Below are 23,205 nucleotides of genomic sequence, written 5' to 3' on the forward strand. Positions count from 1 at the left end.
TACTTATCGTAGCGCAGCTTCGATCCTGTAGGAACCTCATAAGATGGGTCCTTCTATACACATATATATTAGTCTGATCTGTGTGTGTGTGTGTGTGTGTGTGTGTGTGTGGAGGGGAGGTGTTGGCTAGTGCACCCTGGGGAATGATAGATAGTCTATCGAAGCGCCAGAACGGCAAGAGGGGTCCCCGGGTAGGTCAGCTTTACCCGGACAGCATGATAGAATGACACGCGGTTAATTTTAGTGGGGCAGAATGTGGCGGGGAGGGAGGGGGTTGGTTTGGTTTGGTTGGAATGCGTCGCCGATGACCTGGTCTTGTTTGCAGCGCATGACTTCACAGGGAGGGATGCAAGCCGGGCAGGCATGAGGAGGGGGGAGAGGGCCTTTGGGGATCAGGTCCCTCAGGGTGTATGGTCGGTCGTGGCGACCTATCTCCGAAGGAGGGGAGGAGCGCCTCACAGGAGAGGAGGTTAATGTTTCTGGAAGACTTCGGTGTGAAGACAGTGTTAATACTCTTGCGCGACTAACTCCTCTTTGCTCCTTCAGTACAGGGAGAGAGGTCTACACTCGTAGGGCCCGACCAATTAAAACTGTCCGCCCTTGTATACCATGTGAAGGGGGGGGGGGAGGGTCACTTCACGACCCGTAGCCCCTTATGATAATGGAATCTTCCATGACACCCACCTCCACCCTGTGATGGTTAGCAGCACCCGACGGGGCTTAATCCCGCCGAAGGCATTGAGATCCTTCGTACTCCAGTCAGTAGAATTATGTGCAGGATCGAGTCGTATACTTCCTTCTGGTCCCAGACCCTTCGTTGGAGCAGTACCATTTTATTTTGTTTACTTTTTCTGAATCAGTTTCTAGTACGGTATTTGCACCTACGTAAGAGTGACTTCAGAGGCAGCAAGCGTGTCTTCCTGAGGGATCAAAGTGTCTCACACATGCCACGGGCAGGTGTGAGTGCATCGTGCCATTCTCAAAACACATTTCCCGGCGTAAAGGTCTGGAGACGCCGTAGCGGCGCTGAGGGCTTTCGCGAGGAGGAGGAAGAGGAGGACGGGTCTGCCGCCGTTCCCCTCATGCCGTAGAGATTCTTGAGGTGGTTTTGAGGCATCTGGCCGCTGCCGTGAGTGATGTGGACGAGGTGATGTGAAGATTGTGGCATGACGGTCCCCTGTGTGAACTCCCTCCTCCAAAGACTGTGGTGTGTGTGTGTGTGATGGGAGGTGCTCCGTAAACGCTGTGGTGAAAATAGTGTGGCGTTGAAGACTGTTACAGTTGACCGTCTCGCCTTCCTAATACTTTACTCATTGCTTTTACTGATGCTCCGAGAAATTTTGTTGTTAAATTACTTTTTTTTATGAAGGCTTTTCGTAAATTTCCTCATAAATCTGTACCATGTCTTTCGTAAACCTTTTGATATTTATAGTTTTTTTTTTCTTTTACCTTGCCGTTCTGTTTACGTAAACACACACACACACACACACACACACACACACACACACACACCAGTACTCGTAAATTATCTTCTCAAGGCCGTCTGTACACAGGTCACGCCACGATTTGCCCTGCGCGAAATGGGATGCGTAGTAGATCCGGGTTCCTGTGTGTGTGTGTGTGTGTGTGTGTGTAAATATTTGCATTAGTAAATCAGGTGCATAAAATGGATGTTTACCGGTTACTGTAAAATATGCAGCTGGTGTAAATGTTTGTCGAAAATGAGGGAGAGATGTGTATATATTGCGTAGTAAATGTACATTCCGCCAAGGTTAAGGGTACGAAGTTATATGAATATGTATATACATTCATACACACACACACACACACACACACACACACACACACACACACACAAATGACGATGTATATGAATAGGTATGTACATTCACACACACACGTACAAATAACGATGTACATTTTGTTGACAGATGTATGTAAAGTGTTTGGTGAGTTAGTGTGTGTGTGTGTGTGTGTGTGTGTGTGTGTGTGTGTGTGTGTGTGTGTGTGTGTGTGTGTATGTTTGTGTGTGTGTGTGTGTGTGTGTGTGTGTGTGTGTGTGTGTGTGTGTGTGTGTGTGTGATCAGGATGTTGCTTTGAAATTCAGTGGTGATAAAATATTTTGTTTGACATTCGGGATTTTTTTTTAGACGCTTTGTGTGAGATAATGTGTATAGTTGTGTCGAAAATTTAACCTACACGTGGTCAAAGGAGTTAGGTGATTAAATATATATATATATATATATATATATATATATATATATATATATATATATATATATATATATATATATATATATATATATATATATATATAACATGTTTACCAAATGGCGTCCTAGCTTCGTCTCTTCGATGTATATCAACTGACTGTTATATTTCTCTCTTGTGTCTCCCCTGATGATGTGATTATTACACGAAAGTGCACTTGGGGAACTTTTCGTGTTTCATTTTCCCCGTGGACTCATAGGAATATATATATATATATATATATATATATATATATATATATATATATATATATATATATATATATATATATATATATATATCAGAATTGAATGCCAGTTCAATCCGACGGCAAGCTACCCCACCCCCCCTATACCCTTCCATCCATCCATCCCACCCCACCCACTCCCACCACCACCACCAAACAAATCTGGTTGCCACAATTGCCATTAAAATTCATGGGCGCTTCGGTACTGTGCGGGTTGCCGGCGCGTCATTAATCAGGCCGCGCCGTTGTCAGCAGTTTGGAGCGCACTTCCCCTTGACGGGCGGCGCTCTCTGTGTCCCCCCACCTCCCCCTTCCCCCCTCCCCCTCACGTCATACATCAGCTAGGCCTCTCTCTCTCTCTCTCTCTCTCTCTCTCTCTCTCTCTCTCTCTCTCTCTCTCTCTCTCTCTCTCTCTCTCTCTCTCTCTCTCTCGGATGAAATAGAAAATGAAAGGTTGCGTTATTGATGGTAAGGGAGGGGGGAGGGGGAGAGGGGAAAATGGGTCAGTTTTGGATAAAGGAAAGGGGGCGAGGGAATGGGAGAAAGGGTTGTTTTCAGACTCTGGTTTCTTGGATGTTTTCAAGGTGATGGGCAATGTGTGTGTGTGTGTGTGTGTGTGTGTGTGTTTGCTCCTTTTAGAACTATAGATATGTCTGTTCGGTGTTGGGGTCATATTGGAATGGTCGTGGTTATATGACCCTGTGGTTCTGATGTATTAGGTGTGGTCAGTTTTTTATTTGTTTGTTTCTTGGTTTAAACAGGTTTATATATATATATATATATGTATATATATATATATATATATATATATATATATATATATATATATATTATATTTATTTTGCTTTGTCGCTGTCTCCCGCGTTAGCGAGGTAGCGCAAGGAAACAGACGAAAGAATGGCCCAACCCACCCACATACACATGTATATACATACACGTCCACACACGCAAATATATATACCTATACATCTCAACGTATACATATATATACACACACAGACATATACATATATACACATGTACATAATTCATACTGTCTGCCTTTATTCATTCCCATATATATATATATATATATATATATATATATATATATATATATATATATATATATATATATATATATATGTATATATATATATATATATATATATATATATATATATATATATATATATATATGTATATATATATATATATATATATATATATATATATGTATATATATATATATATATATATATATATATACACACACACCTGTGATGAGGCTGGCGTTCGTGTGCGTGTAGTTAGGTCTCGTTCGTGTGTGGCTTAGGGATTTACTTACGTGTGACCGAGGGATTAGAAGCGTTACGACTTGGGAAATGCAACGGAGTGTGGATTAGGGATTCGACGGTGTTCGGTTTTCACTAATTAACGACGGATTAGAAGTAGTGTGGATTAGGGATTTTAGCAGCCTGTGGCTTATGGATTTAACGGGATTTTGTTGCCCAGGGATTTAGCATAGTGTGGTTCAGTGATATAAAGGGGTGCTTTCCCTAGGGGATTTATCGCGAGTTTGGCTCTAGGATTAAACGGGATTGTAGTTTGGGGGAGATTTTGCGTAGCGTAGGTTAGGGGAGGGGGATTTAACGGAGTACAGCTGAAGGAATGAACACGTCAGAGCTGAGGGAATCATACGTTGTCCTCGTGAGAGAATGAAATGTATAGCTGAAGTGATCAAGCCTTGTGGCTTTAAGGGGATCATCTGCGTACAGATGAGGAAAACATCTGCCAACAGCAGACGGAAGTCTCTCCGAAGTAGCTGGACCTACGTCGTAAGGGATTGCAGCCACCATCTCGGGACTTTTGCGAACGTGTACCCGTTTGTGTCACCTGTATTCGGGCGTTGACAAGGAGGCGGGAGCTGTTCGAGTCAGTCTGTGGGTGTATTGGTGCTTTAGAGTCCTTAGATTGAGATTCTAAGGTGTGGGGAGGTGGAGTTTAGGGCGAGCGTAAGGTGTGTATGTTTCAGGACGTAGGGCGAGTGTAAAGTGTGTATTTCAAGACGTAGAGCGAGTGTAAAGTGTGTATTTCAGGACGTAGAGCGAGTGTGAGGTGTATATTTCAAGACGTAGAGCGAGTGCAAGGTGTATATTTCAGGACATAGAGCGAGTGTAAAGTGTATTTTTCAAGACGTAGAGCGAGCGTAAAGTGTATATTTCAGGACGTAGAGCGAGTATAAAGTGTATATTTCGAGGTGTATAGATCAGTAGTGAATTGTATGATGGATAACCTGGTGATACTATCTTCAGATAAAGATCTGAGTCGTATTGTGTGTTTTAGATAAAGATCTGAGTCGTATTGTGTGTTTTAGATAAAGATCTGAGTCGTATTGTGTGTTTTAGATAAAGATCTGAGTCGTATTGTGTGTTTTAGATAAAGATCTGAGTCGTATTGTGTGTTTTAGATAAAGATCTGAGTCGTATTGTGTGTTTTAGATAAAGATCTGAGTCGTATTGTATGTTTTAGATAAAGATCTGAGTCGTATTGTGTGTTTTAGATAAAGATCTGAGTCGTATTGTGTGTTTTAGATAAAGATCTGAGTCGTATTGTGTGTTTTAGATAAAGATCTGAGTCGTATTGTGTGTTTTAGATAAAGATCTGAGTCGTATTGTGTGTTTTAGATAAAGATCTGAGTCGTATTGTGTGTTTTAGATAAAGATCAGAGTCGTATTGTGTGTTTTAGATAAAGATCTGAGTCGTATTGTGTGTTTTAGATAAAGATCTGAGTCGTATTGTGTGTTTTAGATAAAGATCTGAGTCGTATTGTGTGTTTTAGATAAAGATCTGAGTCGTATTGTGTGTTTTAGATAAAGATCTGAGTCGTATTGTGTGTTTTAGATAAAGATCTGAGTCGTATTGTGTGTTTTAGATAAAGATCTGAGTCGTATTGTGTATTTTAGATAAAGATCTGAGTCGTGTTGTGTATTTTAGATAAAGATCTGAGTCGTATTGTGTGTTTTAGATAAAGATCTGAGTCGTATTGTGTGTTTTAGATAAAGATCTGAGTCGTATTGTGTGTTTTAGATAAAGATCTGTGTCGTATTGTGTTTTAGATAAAGATCTGAGTCGTATTGTGTTTTAGATAAAGATCTGAGTCGTATTGTGTTTTAGATAAAGATCTGAGTCGTATTGTGTTTTAGATAAAGATCTGAGTCGTATTGTGTGTTTTAGATAAGATCTGAGTCGTATTGTGTGTTTTAGATAAAGATCTGAGTCGTATTGTGTTTTAGATAAAGATCTGAGTCGTATTGTGTGTTTTAGATAAAGATCTGAGTCGTATTGTGTTTTAGATAAAGATCTGATCGTATTGTGTGTTTTAGATAAAGATCTGAGTCGTATTGTGTGTTTTAGATAAAGATCTGATCGTATTGTGTGTTTTAAGATAAAGATCTGAGTCGTATTGTGTGTTTTAGATAAAGATCTGAGTCGTATTGTGTTTTAGATAAAGATCTGAGTCGTATTGTGTTTTAGATAAAGATCTGAGTCGTATTGTGTGTTTTAGATAAAGATCTGAGTCGTATTGTGTTTTAGATAAAGATCTGAGTCGTATTGTGTTTTAGATAAAGATCTGAGTCGTATTGTGTGTTTTAGATAAAGATCTGATCGTATTGTGTGTTTTAGATAAAGATCTGAGTCGTATTGTGTTTTAGATAAAGATCTGAGTCGTATTGTGTGTTTTAGATAAGATCTGAGTCGTATTGTGTGTTTTAGATAAAGATCTGAGTCGTATTGTGTGTTTTAGATAAAGATCTGAGTCGTATTGTGTTTTAGATAAAGATCTGAGTCGTATTGTGTTTTAGATAAAGATCTGAGTCGTATTGTGTTTTAGATAAAGATCTGAGTCGTATTGTGTTTTAGATAAAGATCTGAGTCGTATTGTGTTTTAGATAAAGATCTGAGTCGTATTGTGTGTTTTAGATAAAGATCTGAGTCGTATTGTGTTTTAGATAAAGATCTGAGTCGTATTGTGTTTTAGATAAAGATCTGATCGTATTGTGTGTTTTAGATAAAGATCTGAGTCGTATTGTGTTTTAGATAAAGATCTGAGTCGTATTGTGTTTTAGATAAAGATCTGATCGTATTGTGTGTTTTAGATAAAGATCTGAGTCGTATTGTGTGTTTTAGATAAAGATCTGAGTCGTATTGTGTGTTTTAGATAAAGATCTGATCGTATTGTGTGTTTTAGATAAGATCTGAGTCGTATTGTGTGTTTTAGATAAAGATCTGAGTCGTATTGTGTGTTTTAGATAAAGATCTGAGTCGTATTGTGTGTTTTAGATAAAGATCTGAGTCGTATTGTGTGTTTTAGATAAGATCTGAGTCGTATTGTGTGTTTTAGATAAAGATCTGAGTCGTATTGTGTGTTTTAGATAAAGATCTGAGTCGTATTGTGTTTTAGATAAAGATCTGAGTCGTATTGTGTGTTTTAGATAAAGATCTGAGTCGTATTGTGTTTTAGATAAAGATCTGAGTCGTATTGTGTTTTAGATAAAGATCTGAGTCGTATTGTGTGTTTTAGATAAAGATCTGAGTCGTATTGTGTGTTTTAGATAAAGATCTGAGTCGTATTGTGTGTTTTAGATAAAGATCTGAGTCGTATTGTGTGTTTTAGATAAAGATCTGAGTCGTATTGTGTGTTTTAGATAAAGATCTGAGTCGTGTCGGCCGGGGGTTACCTCTCTCTCTCTCTCTCTCTCTCTCTCTCTCTCTCTCTCTCTCTCTCTCTCTCTCTCTCTCTCTCTCTCTCCATCTCTTGTACGATCATCGTTTTTGAACTTCTCGTTCGCTGTCCACAGCCACATTTTCGCCACACCGCCCCCCCAAGTCTGTTCCAGTCATCTGTTGAGCCGCGAAAATACCTTCGCACGTCATGCGTAACGCGAGGTTCTCGCTGGGTCTCACCCGCGACGCCCTCCTGTTTATTCTCTGTTCGCGTCTTCCGGTGATCTGTTCGCCGTTGGCGGTACCAGGGTGCGGTACAACGGTACGAAGTATAGGTAGTGGAATCACCCGAAGAGAGGATAAGGCGCGGTATCGTAAAGGGAAGAGAGGGAGAGAGAGAGAGAGAGAGAGAGAGAAAGAGAGAGAGAGAGAGAGAGAGAGAGAGAGAGAGAGAGAGAGAGAGAGAGAGAGAGAGAGAGAGAGAGAGAGGTCTTTTAAGAAGAGGGAAGGAAGTATTATAAGAGGAGGAATGGAAGTATTTTGATGGGAGGGGGAGGGAAGCGTTACAGAGGGAGAGAGGAAGGGAGGATAAGGAGAGATAAAGAGGTAGGGAGTGGGTGAGGGTCTTCGGTCCAGCAATTGATCTTGAGTGGAGGTATTGGCTGGCCGGGTGATTGATGAGGGGCCCCATCAAGGGATTCACAATACGCCCTAAATGAGTGGGATTAGGGAGATTGGCTGATCACCAAAGGGCCCCGCGCCCCCCCGCGCCCGTGAGGTTAGGAGAGGAGAGTCCTTCAGCGAAGGATATGTGCGCGCCGTGGGGAGGAGGATTATTGGGGAGGGTTGCTGGATGAGGGGGAGAGAGGAACGCCCTTCAAGGGCCATGAGGGTCATGGGAGGAGGGGAGGAATGTCGAGGGAAGGAGAGGTAGGCACTGCCCAGGACGTGAGAGGGAGGCAGTGGAGAAGTAGGTAGGGATGGAGGGAGGGAGATCTGGTAGTGGTTGCCAACTGGCTGGGAGGAGGGAGGGAGGGAAGGTAAAAAGAATTATGAACTTGATTCATTAATGATGTGACACGACCGTAAGTAATCCCCCCCCCCCCCCCCCAGCACTTCTAAATCATTTCGACGTGGCTTCCAAGTTGGGGATGATGGCGGGGTTATCTCTGTGCTTATCATAACCACCCCATCACGTCGCTATCAGTGGTTCGTTAGATTGATGAGAATCATAGAGAGAGAGAAAAAAAGAGTGGACGTAATTCCTTCCTTCTACCAACGGTATGGAAATAGTGTTCGCGGCCGTGGATAACACAAGCAAGCATAACAAGTCTGCGTCTGTCTTAAACGGACGAGGGGCGCGCCCCTCTGTCCCCACGTCTTGCCTTCGACCATTGCCCTCGAGTTTGCCGTAAGGCCGCGGGGCAGCCCACCGATCAACACCAACCCCCAGCTCCATTCCCTTCTGTGTAACGTAAGATCGGGCCAAGCATCGTTGATTGGCGATGAGGAATATCGATCGACGGCAGAGCTCCTCCTTCAGGTCTCCCAGCGTCGGGCAGAGCACCTCCTTGAGGAGGTCTCCCAGCGTCTGGTAGAGCTCCTCCTTGAGGAGGTCTCCCAGCGTCTGGCAGAGCTCCTCCTTGAGGAGGTCTCCCAGAGTCGGGCAGAGCTCCTCCTTGAGGAGGTCTCCCAGCGTCGACGACATCTTGAGGAGCCTCGCTCTTCGTCTTTGGCCTAGCAAGCCACCATCCCTCTCGTCTGACGGTACTCCTGCTGGCTCCTAATCCTTTTAAAAGATGTTTGCATTAGACCGCACCGTAGATTGCTCCCTTCCATCCCCTCCCTTCTCCTCATCCTGAGCGATTCTCGGCCACTCGGGACCTACGCCGCTACTCCAGCGGGGGCTGTGCGTCAGCCCGACTTGAACCAGACGGTGTATCAGGTTCGTTTGGTGAGGTGGAGGTGGGTGTTACTCACGGGGGTTACCTTAAGGTAACTGTGGCATTACTGTCGTACCCGCCCACATCACAGTGATTTCGTAGCTTTTCAAGTAATATCAGTGCTTTCTTGAAGGGAGGGGAGAAGTGCTTTCTTGAAGGGATGGGAGGAGTGCTTTCTTGAAGGGATGGGAGGAGTGCTTTCTTGAAGGGAGGGGAGGAGTGCTTTCTTGAAGGGGATGGGAGGAGTGCTTTCTTGAAGGGAGGGGAGGAGTGCTTTCTTGAAGGGATGGGAGGAGTGCTTTCTTGAAGGGATGGGAGGAGTGCTTTCTTGAAGGGAGGGGAGGAGTGCTTTCTTGAAGGGAGGGGAGGAGTGCTTTCTTGAAGGGATGGGAAGAGTGCTTTCTTGAAGGGAGAGGAGGAGTGCTTTTTTGAAGGGAGAGGAGGAGTGCTTTTTTGAAGGGAGCGGTGGAGTGCTTTCTTGAAGGGAGGGGAGGAGTGCTTTCTTGAAGGGATGGGAGGAGTGCTTTCTTGAAGGGGATGGGAGGAGTGCTTTCTTGAAGGGAGGGGAGGAGTGCTTTCTTGAAGGGGAGGGGAGGAGTGCTTTCTTGAAGGGAGAGGAGGAGTGCTTTTTTGAAGGGAGCGGTGGAGTGCTTTCTTGAAGGAAGGGGAGGAGTGCTTTCTTGAATGGGGAGGGAGGAGTGCTTTTTATTGAAGGGAGAGGAGGAGTGCTTTTTTGAAGGGGGAGGGAGGAGTGCTTTCTTGAGATATTTACATGTTGACGTTATACAAATACCCATTTGGAAGTTTTTTACTAATCGGCTGTAAAGCCTTCAGTGTGTTTGCGTGTGTGTGTGTGTGTGTGTGTGTGTGTGTGTGTGTCTGTGTCTGTGTCTGTGTATAAACATTAAGAATGGATGTTGTCTGATGGGTTGTGTGTTTGGATATACTGACTCCATCGGTCGTGGCGTGAGTGTGGAAACCCTAGTTGAGATGAATGACGTGGTTCTCTCGTTACGTGGGGGGGTAATTTCCTTTGATATTATTGTAACGTGTTTACATCACCTACCTTTTTTTTTTGTACTATTTCTGTGTTTACATTTACTACCATTTATGATTTATTTATGCATTTTTTCCCATTGAAAGGTCTTCCTCTTTGTTTCGTGTGTGTGTGTGTGTGTGTGTGTGTTAGCAAAGAGAATGCATGGAAGGCCAGAATTGTGCCTTAGTTCAATGTTTCATATGTCCTACGATCATAGCTGTGTCCTTCTTGCCCTCATTTCCTTAGTAATATGTACCTTAATTACCCTAGTAATATGTGTCCTGATTACTCTAGTAATGTGTGTTCTAATTACCCTAATAGTGTTTGTCCTGATTACCTTAGTAATGTGTGTCTTAATTACCTTAGTAATGTTTGTCCCAGGTAACCTTTTAGTACGTGTCCTAATTACCCTAGTAATGTGTCCTGATTACCCTATTTATGTGTGTCCTCATTACCCTTGTAACGTGTACCATGATTACCATGGTAACGTGTGTCCTGGTTACCCTAGTATTGTCCTTATTTCCTTAGTAATGTGTACCCTAATTATCCAGTGAGTGTCTTAATTACCTTACTAATGTGTGTCCTGATTACCCTAGAAAAAGAAAATGAGAGAGACGTGGTGCGTCATCAGGTAATGTGGTGATGTTTCTGGTCAGACGGGTAACGTGTTACTTTTTCCTAGGTTAAGGATCCGTTTATTAGTGTTATCAGTTTATATATATATATATATATATATATATATATATATATATATATATATATATATATATCGGTTTTCATGTCGTGTATAGGTATATATGGACACTGTTGTCTCACATAATGTGGCCCCCAACCCCCCACCACATTTCCCAAAGGAAGGTGGGTGTGGCTTGTATGACCTTTTCAGTTACTTTTGTTATTTGTCTTCGTTAACAGTATGGTGAGTCCCCGTATGTTGGTACAGCACTGTTGTGACCAAGTATGTCTGAAGCAGTGTGTGACCACGTGGGGTATGTGTGTTTGTGTGTATGTGTGGACTGTATGTCACTGTAACCCTATGGTTGGTGTGCCACGTAACCCCCGGGGGTCAGCAGTGTGTCCCAATATGTCCCTGTAACCATGTGATTAGTGTGTTCTGTATGTCCTTGTTCACCCCCCACGGTTAGTGTGTCCCTGTAACACAGTGGCGGCGGTGGCAGGAGCGGGTAGTAACAGCTTGGTGTGTCTGCAGGTGGAGTGCAAGAAGGCGCAGCCTAAGGAGGTGATGCTGCCGACGAGCGTCGGTCGCGGACGAGGCGGAGGGCGCGGCGGCTACGGTGAGTTGGTGATGGTGTCGCCCGTCCCGCCACTCGCCACCTACCGCTACGCGCCCTACTCCCTCCCCGCCGCTGCCGCAGCCGCCGCTGCCGCATCCAGCCAGGTGCCGCTGACCAGCCTGTCGCAGGTGACGCCCGCGTCCCTGGGCGGGCTGGCCTCGGTGAGCGCGGCGGCAGCGGCGGCGAGCGGGATGGTGTCGGGCCACCTGGCCACAGGCCTGCCTGGCTACGGCGCCATGTACGGGTTGGACGCGGGCGTGGGCGCCGCCAACGCCATGGACATGAGCGGCTGCAAGCGAGTGGCCTTCACTACGCAACCGGCCGCCACCACCACCACTAACTCTCTGGGCTACTCCGTGTCCAACCTGCTGGGCATGCAAGGCCTCACCGTGCCGACCTACCCCATCCCCGTGGGCCTCTGAGCGCCCACGCCCACGTCCCCCGGCGCCTGGGCCCCGGGGCGCCGCGGACCGTGGGAGTAGGCGCACAAGCAGCAGCAGCAGGAGAAGCAGCAGCACCCGCCGCTGGCCACGGGGCCCCTCCCCCCTCCCCCCCAGCAATAATGATGATGGGTGGAGGCGGACGAGCTGCCCGGGGGCTTGGCCAGGCCGGGCCCCCCGGGCAGGCCGCCCCGCCTCACTAGCGTTTAGCCTACCATAGCTGCCCAGCCAAGCTTGCGCGTGACACAAACTTTACTTGGGTGGTGAGAGCGGGTTACCCCCCCCCCCCATCCCCCTTATTTTTTTTTAACCTCCCCCACACACTCCTTCCCTCCTCCTCCTCTTCCTCCCTCGCCGCGGGCCACACACCCACAGGCGAACGGGGACGTGTGTGTGTGTGTGTGTATATATATATATATATATATATATATATATATATATATATATATATATATATATATATATATGTATATATATGTATGTATGTATGTATATATGTATATATATATATAAAATCACGACGTTCGATGTTCCACGGGCGGAGCCTACGGCACGGTCAAGACCTTCACACTTTGTCTAGCTGTCATATATCATTTTCCCCTCCTCCACCCACTGTCCACCACCTCTCCCTTTCCTCTATCTCTCTCTCTCTCCCCTCCCTCCTTCCCTCCCTCCTCCTCCTCCTCCTCCTCCTCCTCCTCCTCCTCCTCTTCCTCCTCCTCCTCCTCCCACTGCAAAGGGGGGTATTCCCCTCTGGTACCTCGGCAGGCGAGGGCCTGGCCGCGCCGCCTTTCCCCTCCCCCCCCCCTCCCTCCCCCCGGTATCGGTACCTGACAGGCCAAAGATTACACCAAATAACTTCAGTACCCAACCGAGGCCAGCTGAAGCCACTCACACATCCCTACGTTAACTTCAGTGTGTGTGTGTGTGTGTGTTTGTTTTTTTTTTCTTTTTTTTTTTATTTGACATCATCAGTATATCTTTATTTTTTCTAGTCACCGCTTATCACCCTATGATTATTAATAGTTTTTTTTTGGGGTAATGACTTCCTTTACTGCTAGTCTCTATTCATTATATATTTATATATATATATATATATTAACATTTCAGTATTGAGTAGTTTCCTTCACTAACCAAGTAAAGTTTGAGTTGCACACAAGTTGGTGTTGTTGGAGAGGAATCCTAATAATTTTTTTTTCTGTACAGCAGCCACACAGCTCGGCTCGGGAGGCCCTTCACCTCCTCTTCTACTCCTACACACACACACACACACACACACACACACACACACACACACACACACACACACACACACAAACACACCTCATTCCTCTCTCTCTCTCTCTCTCTCTCTCTCTCTCTCTCTCTCTCTCTCTCTCTCTCTCTCTCTCTCTCTCTCTCTACCCCAGAACACACACCCTCCCCGCCCAACTCCTCCTCATCCCTCTCCCTCTTAAACCACAAGGCAGAAGGGCCTCCCGACCAAATCACTTTCTCGTGGTTTGCCCCCATGGTTCCAGGCAGTGTTTACACGACCATTTCAAGTATGGGAAGGCTGGACGTGAATATATATATTTTTTTTTAATTATTTTATATTTCTTAACTGAACGGTCGTTGCAATGTGGTTCCCTCGCCCAACTGGGTCAGGATGTGTTAGGGCTTTCTCTGTATTAGTTTTGTGCAAGTAAATAATGAACACACATATATTATTAAATGATTTCCAAATATTATCATTCACTTCTTTCCAGTGTCTATGCAAATGAGAGATTCAATATTCACTTCAATGTCAAAGCTTAGATGTCTTGTCTTCCCCTTTGTTGTCAAGTTCAGTGGTGAAGTTCTTGTGAAGTACATCATTAAGTGATAAGGAACATTGCTGCTATAATAATAATAATAATAATAATAATAATAATAATAATAATAATATTGAAAGTGATACTTCTGTATGGATGTAGATAGTTCATAGCTCTGTTCTGCTCTCCTGTCCCGAAACGTGGTCCTTTGCGTAGAACTTGTTGGTTCTTATGTGTGGCCGTTCACCCCTTGTTCCTGTTGTGGCACTGCTGGCACTTGGCACTGTGTTCACACTCGGCACTTGCTTTCCTCCTCCGACGACGCCGTCCGGACGTCTGGCAGTGCCTCGGCGTGCGACATCTCCTTGACGTCTTGCGCTTTGGCGTGCGACATTGTGTGCGATGCGTCTGGCACTGTCGACGTATGGCACACTGGCGTGTTGACCCCTGGGCATCAGGCACCGTCAACGGATGACGCATGTTGTCTGGCACGCTGTCGATATCTGGCACTGTCTTGACGTTATGACACTGTATTATCTGGCACACCACCACACCCACCCCCCCCATTAGCGTCTGGCACAGTCTTGACGTGTGACACTGCATGGTCTGGCATAGTCTCTATTTGACAACTATTTATTTTAGAGCCTTGTCGATGTGTGCCATTATGTTGGCTGGCACAGGAGCGAGACCTGGCACCGTATTGGCACTTGACACGAGCCCTGACGTCTGGCACCTTTGCCGGTGTCTGGTGGCATGTCAAGGGGCCTGCCACGGGTGCCAGGGGGTCTGGCTCGGTGTCACAGCGGTTCACTGTGTCGGCGGTGTTGGTGCGGTGCCAGGCTCCGGCACGGTGTTGGCATCTGGCACAGTGTCAGCATCGTGTGCTCGGTGTCAGCGTGTGTGTGTGTGTGGCACGGTGTCTTCGTCCTGACAGTAGGGCCTTGCGACGGCGTCAGTAGATTGAGGACGAGTGACGGTGTGACACACAGCAGACCCCCGTGGCTCAGTGCCACACCCACTCAAAAGGAAAAAACACTACACCCAACCCAGCCTCTTCCTCCCCACCTTCTACCACCCACCACCCCATATAGACGTAACGGCACCCACATAAGTTGGGCAGTGGCACTCTCCACGCTGGCACGCAGATCTCGTGTAGCCATCGTTTTGCGTGGCCTTGCGTGGCCAGGGCCACTCCCCTATAGGGCAACAGTACTCCGCTCTGCCACGGACCTACACGGGTCATGGTACTTCCTTATACCACGGTACTTAAAAAAAAAAAAAAAGGATCAAAGAGTAAAAGGCCATGTATTTACGTGGACCGAGTTACTGAATTAGGCCCTAGTACTTACTTAAAAAAAAAAAAAAACCACGTACCTACGAGGCCATTTGTACCTACGTAGCCACTTACATGTCCTGCATAAAAAGGTTTGGATACCAGTATAGGAGAGTCGTATATACTTTTAAAAAAACAAAAAAAAACCTGCGTATACTTAACCCCTTACCTGGTCGGGTTGGGGTAAGCTGTGATGACAGTATATGCACAGTTTTCCACTCAACTCGATCATCTTGGTAATAGTGTACAGCTATGTTACTGGTCTGGTGTTATTTTTTCTGTACGCTCACATTGTCTTCTATATGTTGTTGTTGTTGGTTTTTTTTTTATATATATATATATATTATTATTTGTTTATTTATTTTTGTGTTTTGCTTTTGGCTATAACCGCGCCCCCTCTCCATAGTTGTAACACAGACTATAGAAGATTACTGTAGATTAGCGCTCTCTATATATTTACTCAAACCTGTGGTACCTTAACTTTCACCTTTTTGGTTTCAGTTCAAGACATTATTATTATTATTATTCTTGGCGTATGGTCAGTTGGTCTCAGAGTCCCCGTGGCTCTCTGCCTCTCCGTACATCAATAACCCTTGAGAACTCTCTAGTTAGAAATAAAGTATTGCAAGTGTCCTTTGAATCGTATAAACATTTTTTATCGTAGTTTTTAATATAAATTTGAGTATATAAAAAGTAGAATTTGAGTATACATACATAACTAAGGCTTCATCTCAGTGAAGAGCCATAAGAATCAGCAGATGGGTTCTGACAATTATACCTGAAGAGCAGATCATGTAATTAAATGATTTATCAGGGACATCCACTCAGGCACACCTAATTTTCCTATTTAGCGCACTTTTCAGAGTATCTATTCATTTATCCAGTTCATTAAACTCAAATCAAATTCGCAATAGAAGCCGTAAAAAAAAAAAAAACTCACAAAAAGGAGATAAAAAGATGTAAAACTTTTTTGCTTTCTTAGATAACCAGTACTGTATATGTATTCTTTTGACTGTTCTGACGAGCAAGGCAATCCTAACCTAACCATGCGATCAAAACGCTATAAAATCAAACCACACAGCATCCGAATCCAAAGATAAACCGTTTGAGAAACTGCCATCTTGTTAAATATACGTCTATGCAATTGACGGGAGATTGTGTTCATCATTGGAGTGCGGCTCACAGATGGGGTTTGAAGCAAGAGGTCAGTGAATTATGTTGAATCAACCTTTTAAACGTGATCAAAAACAAAAACCCCTTTGCTAGTTTTAAACAAAAATGAATAAAAAAAAGGTAGAGTCAGAAGTTACGGTACGTTATACGAGTAGGTGCAGCAGAGGGGGTCCTTACATACTATTATCGCTAGATCAGATATTTTATACTTTTATACAAACTAGATGATAAACGAACTTAGGGGATTGTAGTGGCAACATAATACAGCTTGTTTTCCGGTAGGGTATATATACTGGTAGCCACCCATCAGTACAGTCCAGTGGACACTGTATTCGGTAGCGACCAAAAATAAACCAAAAAAGTGGTAGCGACCAGTCAATACATGGTAGACGCCTCACCAAATACATGGTAGGAAACCTTATCATAACATAGGGTCTTTAAATGAATATATATATATTTTTCTTTTTCCTTTCGCGGTAGAACGTTTGTTTCTGCATCACAAAACTTAGGCGGTAATACCACATGGCGTGGTTTGGGGCGCAGGGGAAGAAAAAGAGGGGAGGGAGGGGTCATATACTATATTGGCTGTACCTTGGAATTCCTTTGGCTGTGTGAGAGCGCGTCAGCTACGCCAGGGTGTGATATATATATATATATATATATATATATATATATATATATATATATATATATATATATATATATATATATATATACGCCTTCTTTCCAACCATTACCAATGGGCTCTCTCTTTTTTTTTCTAACCATGACACAGTGGCGTCATGCTTGCATGCCGCATGGGGAGGGAAGCGCCGCCTGTGTTGGATGGGTGCCGCGCGCGTCGCTGCCGGCTGGAGGAGTTGCAAGGTGCCGCAGGATATCACAACTGGTGATATTTTTTTTTTTCTTCCCGCGTTGAGAGGCGATTATTCTGCTCAATAATTTATTATTCCCCCAGACTAAATAATAAAAAAAACGAACTCCATAGGTTTTCACGGCCGATGTAATCAAAGAAAGAAAAAAAAGAAAAAAGTGGTAGGGCGGGGGCGACGGGGGAGGGAGGGAGGGAATCCACTCCTTTTCTTCTTTTTTAATTTTTTTTTTTTAAGTAGTTCTTAGATAAGTAAGAATGAGTCATCTCTCTTAGAGTTCCTAGAGACAGACACTCTCTCTCCCATCTGATTTTAACATATCGTGTTTACAAAGATTGTGTGTGTGTGTGTGAGAGAGAGAGAGATTCAGCGCGCACCCATTTTCTATTAGTAGTATTTTGTGGGGGGGGGGGTCCTCTCGGCCACTATTGCGCATGGGCGGTGAACGTATATATATATATATATATGTATATATATATATATATATATATAAAGATAAAAAAAAGAAGAATCGAGGTAAAATATATATATATATAATTTTGTAATGTTACTTTTCTTTCTTTTTTTTTTTTCAATTTATATATATATCATTTTTTTTGGTTGTGGTTTAGTAGGGTAAGAGGCATGGCCGATATGGGAATGCTAGATCTTTACGATTCTAGAGAGTATTAAGATAGATTAGAACTAGATTTTAAGGATGAACATGCTAAACAGCTCTAGTGGTATTAAGGCGGATGAGTCGATTGTCAAATCCAAGCGAGAAAGCGGACATCATGGATTTGTATATATATATATATATATATATATATATATATATATATATATATATATATATATATATATATATATATGTATATATATATATATATGTATATATATATATATATATATATATATATATATATATATATATGTATATATATATATATATATATATATATATATATATATATATATATATATATATATATATATAAAGAGAGTTTTAAAGACGAGTTTGACAAACCACATGCCCGTGCCTGCTGTTCACATTTTAAAAACTGTTTCGTCTTTGTACGACATGGGTCCATTTGTAATTTTCCTGCAAGTCATAAATAACCTTAGCTGTGAATTACCATTGCTATCGTCTCGTATCTATGGAGTGGGGCCGCGCCTTCATCATATGATTAAGAGCGTATAGGAGACAATGAACTTACAAGGCTTTTCTTGAATGGCCTATGTGATTTAATATATTTTTTTTTTCTTACTTAGTACATTAATTGGTACCAAATGACAGGGTTTTTAGTTATCCTGAAATTCCATTAAAGAGGCCTTTGAAATCTTTGAGTAATGTCATGTGCCAATGATAGTATATATATATACTAGTTTACCATAGGCATCAAGCCTTGTATTATAACTGTTGATAGAATAAACAAAATTTTGAACGTACTTTTACTGTTTGTCTTTATCTAGCACTAGCCCCTTTCTAGAGTAGTCTTAATTAGCTAGTAGAGCCGACATAGACCTTTTAGAAAAGAGTAGCACCATCAGATCGTCAACTGTTTTCTTTCCCTGAGGAAGAAACGAAAAAAAAAAAAAAGAAGACAGAACTCGAGAAAGTCCTGTGCTTTTTTTTTTTTTTTTTACTTCAGAATGAACTGATCATTTTTAACCAGGTGACTTTGTCTCGTAGGCGGCTCTGCTCTGCTCTCTCTCTCTCTCTCTCTCTCTCTCTCTCTCTCTCTCTCTCTCTCTCTCTCTCTCTCTCTCTCTCTCTCTCTCTCTCTCTCTCTCTCTCTGTATCTCTCCTCTTCCTTCCTTCCTTCTTTTTTTTATGTATCTGTGTGTACCGCTGTACCCCCCTCCGTAGCCAGGGACACGTTGGGGTACAGGCAACACCGGCTTGTCAAGGTGGAGATCAGAAAACATAAGCACCTGGTGTCTGGCCGGCCCGACACTCTGTAAAAGTCTTATTCTCAAATGCGTTTGGCTGGTGAGCGGCATAGCAAGCTTGGCACAAGCTCCCAGTGACCAATTACGGGTCTATAGCATATTTCTTAGTGAGAATGTCTTAGTTGTCCCTGTTGGACTTTTTTTTAATAATAATTCAGTCTTGGAAGACCTCATGCATCCCTCCCAAGAGTGGGTTAGTCCTTAATGCCAGTAGATTTCAACTAATTTTGAGGCATCCAAACCTTTTTGTGTCTAGTTTTCAATTGCAAATCACAATTGTCAACTCATATTGAATGCCTTCATGACAAGGTGTCTGATGAAGTTCTTTTTCTCTTTCCTCTCAAATGTTCTAGATCTAGTTTGGTCGCTGGGAGCTCTCCCTGATGGTATGTATTATTCTTGTTGCTACAGTAGCCAACCAGGGTCACACTACACGAGGACTTAACCCATAGTCTTATTTACCCTCCAAAAAAAAAAAATGAATGGGAAACCCACCTACCCACCCACCACCCCTCGAATCTCCCATAGATGCTAATGTTCAGTGCACAAAAGACTGTACCAAAAAATTATATATAAAGTGTAAAATGTGGTAGAAATTCCCTTTTACCCTTTAGAAAAAAAAAGACGAAATATAAATTTTTTTCCCCCAAAGCCATTTGTTGCAAGTTCCACATATCATATCGGCGTAGAGGAACTTCTGACGCCACCTGTGTGGAGCAGGAGTGGAGCCCTGTTAGTGCCTCCTCCACTTGTGCTCCACACCCCCTTCCATGCATAGTGTACATCATCCCTGAAACTCTTTCTTTTCCATTTTGGTGGACCCCTCGTGTAGTGTCTCCTGGTGCCTCCATACTCGAGCTTGACCCCGAAGTGCGCCTTTTCTTTTTTTTTTTTATATATATATATTATATAGAACCACTCCTGAATCCACCCACCCACCAACTACCCCACCCCATGCTGGCCCTTTCTCCACACTGTATACGCTGTCAGTACTCGGTGTAACCATGTTTACCCACGACCCATTCCACCGTGACCTTTTCCGTGTGTCACTTCAAAAAAAATATATATATATATATCTTGAAGAATAAAGAAAGAAAGAAGAAAAGAAAGAGAGTTCGATGTGTAATTCTATTCTTCAGGAAAGGTGATCTGTTTCATGAAAGTTTGAGAAAGATGGATTAATATGGGGAACTAATATTGGCACCATATATATATATTTATTGTTCCATTGGTATAGTGATTAGAAATGCCCACCTTATTTGTATATGCTCATTTACATATGTTCGATATTAGGGTTATTACGATCGCCAAACACAAACGATTACGATGATATATACATGTGTTGTTGAACGCCCGCACCTCTGGAATGGTATAGGCTCCCGTGAGGCTAGGTTATCACCCTGAGTGTGAGAACATAACTGTGTATCACTTTAGAATAATTCACTTCAATGTGACTTGAAATCTTAAGAATGAGTTTATTATGTATAAGACTTTAATGAAATGTATTTTGGGGAAACTTCCAGCCAGACGACTGGAGACGTATACAAAACATGCAAAATAGCCAAAAGAAAAATTTTAGATTAACTTAATGCTTAAATGTATAACAATGCAGCATAAGTTCAGTGTTGTCGAGGTGCCAATCATAACTTTGATTTAGTGAGAAAAAAAAAATCGCGTCGAGGATTTTTGTAAGTACTGTGTTACTGATAGCCTTTTTCTTTGAGAAGCAAACAGGATGATGCAGACAACTTTACCAACCATTAACAAACAGTCTTAATACATGTACACAAATGTTCACTTTATTACAGGTAAACAAGCTTTTACAGGGCAAGTGCACACTTCTCAGTTATTGTAAGTACATTTCCATTGCACACTTCTATACAAAATTGATTGTACATAGACACAGAGTGATGTCTTTAAAGGAAGAAAGATCGAGGAAGTTTTACGAGTTCTATAGGAAGACAGAAACACACGGGAGCAGTTAGTAGAGGGAAATACATAGAAAAATCACACACACACACACCCACACACACACGCACACACACACACACACAAACACACAGGAAGGTATGTTAAAAAAAGATCGACACAGTCACACATATACACTGACCACACGAGTCCCCAGTTGGAGTTCAAGAAAGAAATGTGACCATGAACAGTAATCTTGTGTATTCCCTACTGGAGGGTATGTAGCGTTACCCTCCGCCCGAGACTAGGAACTGCTGTTTTTGGTATGGATGACCTTTAACAGAGCCTCGGACACGCAGAGGTGCCACGACTGGTAGGATATGGCACTGCCTCACGTGAGAGAGAGAGAGAGAAAAAAAATAATCGTCCATGCGCAGTTAAAAATTGTGATGGGCTTTGTATGGGAATCGCTTAACGTCGCTTAACAATGACAGAGATACACGGTTGTGGGAGAAGAAAAAATGTACATATGTATTCAAAAGAAAAATGTCACCAATAGACCTTTCTTATGGTCAGCATGGGAGTATAAAACATTAGAAAAATAAATTTAAAAATCGGAAAATTTAAGATAAATTTTTTCATAAAATTTTAAAGTGTCATTAGATTTCGAGGCAAAAAAAAAGAAGTTTACTATATTGCTGATATCAACTGAAGGTGTATTTGTCAACACAGTTTTGAATTAGAGAATCAGAACATATATTTTTGGCGCAGGGGAACAGGCTCGAGAGAGGCTTGGTTTTTTTTTTTTTTTTTCATTTCATTTTATATCTCCAAAATACCGCAGGCACCAGCTTGAAACTGTCGTGTTTGTAAAACTCCACACTTCACGTAATTAACGATCATTCTGATCTCACTTTGGTTTTCTGTTTTCAATCAGGGAAAGTAACTTAAATCGCTCAAAAAAAAAAGAGAAGAAAAAAATAAATAAAAGTTTTTTTTGATCTGTAGTAGTGTGATTTTTTTGCTAAAACAAAAAATTTAGTAGCCTCTTGTAGGAGCTGTAGAAAACGTAGTCTCAGGCTGCTGCCAGGGGTATCTTAGTTATTTTTGAAGCTTTGTTACATGCCAAACCAAATTAGAATCTTTTTTAAAGTAAACGCAGTACCAAGCTAATGAAGTCTTTATTAGGACTGTAATTTGCATGATCAGTGCCATAGTTATTATTATCCAGTAGGAATAGTTTTCATATTTGTTTCTGGTAGTTTAATCTGCCTTCACTTCCTTTAAAAAAAAGTATATATTCACACGCAATGAGGTATCATTTACCTAGAGGTAAAAGACCAGCAGTTTCACAGTGGTAGCCATCGCTGTACATCAGAGAGAGAGAAGAAGAAAAAAAAAAATAAAGAAGTGTTAAGTTTAGGTGAATTTTAGATTTAAGGCCCATTAAAAAAAAAAAAAATAATAGCTTTATTTCACTTCCTTTTGTTGTACAGGCAAGAGATGTAACCCGCCTCCTCCCGTTTTCTTTCCAGGTATCCAAGCAGCAGCTTACGCCGCTTATGCAGGGCGCGGCTATGCCAGTTACCCAAGCTTCGGGTTTCCTTATCCTGCAGGTAATTTGAACACGGGTCTTGCCGCGGTGTGCCTACCACACCCGGTTGATGTGGGCCTTTATAACCTGCATGCTTTGCAGTTGTAACTTTCTCTTCAGCTGGGGATGGCTTCAACCCTGAATTGTTTATCCTCATGTTTAACACTCAAAAAGCAAAATTGCTCCAATTTTGACGAAATTTTTTTTTTTTTTTAAATGTATTTAAATTTTACGGGGCACTGGATCCACTGCTCGCCGAATTTGGTGGATCTTTTGAATATATTTCAGTCTAATTTTCTTTTTCTTTTTTTTTTTTAAAGAAAAAGCCTTTTTCGTCCATTTTTGGACGAATGGTAGCAATCTTTTCAAACCAAACAAAAAAAAAAAAAAATTTTTTTGGACGCCGTCACCCACTTGTTGAGTCAAAAGCATAGGATCTATATTGACAAAGTTTTGAGAGAAAAAAATAATTTACTAAACCATAGCAACTCTGGAATCTTTTACAATAGCCACGACGATTTACAAATATGTCGTGTGGAAAGACGCATTTACACATATTTTGGCTTTGATGCATGTTTTACTCCCCCCACCTCCCACCCCCCAAAAAAGAAAAACACCCCCTCACCCCTTCTTTTTCCCCCCTTTTCCTTACCCTCACACCTCCACATTCCCCCCCGTC

General features: G+C 42.5%; 1 protein-coding gene across 8 annotated transcripts in view; it reads left to right on the forward strand.

Annotated features, from left to right (window-relative positions):
* The window catches only part of Rbp6 (RNA-binding protein 6), a 1,275,347-nt gene that overhangs the window by 1,080,901 nt on the left and 171,241 nt on the right, over positions 1-23,205 (forward strand). For 6 of the 8 annotated variants that reach the window (XM_071679107.1, XM_071679104.1, XM_071679103.1 and 3 more), the window contains exons 9-11: positions 11,397-11,481; positions 19,378-19,410; positions 22,468-22,548. In XM_071679107.1, coding sequence (XP_071535208.1) covers positions 11,397-11,481; positions 19,378-19,410; positions 22,468-22,548 — 199 coding nt within the window. The remainder of the gene's footprint in view (positions 1-11,396; positions 11,482-19,377; positions 19,411-22,467; positions 22,549-23,205) is intronic. The other 2 variants (XM_071679108.1, XM_071679111.1) reach the window with 1 other exon arrangement.

Source organism: Panulirus ornatus, chromosome 29 (assembly GCF_036320965.1).
Source record: "Panulirus ornatus isolate Po-2019 chromosome 29, ASM3632096v1, whole genome shotgun sequence".
In the NCBI taxonomy this organism is placed as follows: domain Eukaryota; kingdom Metazoa; phylum Arthropoda; class Malacostraca; order Decapoda; family Palinuridae; genus Panulirus; species Panulirus ornatus.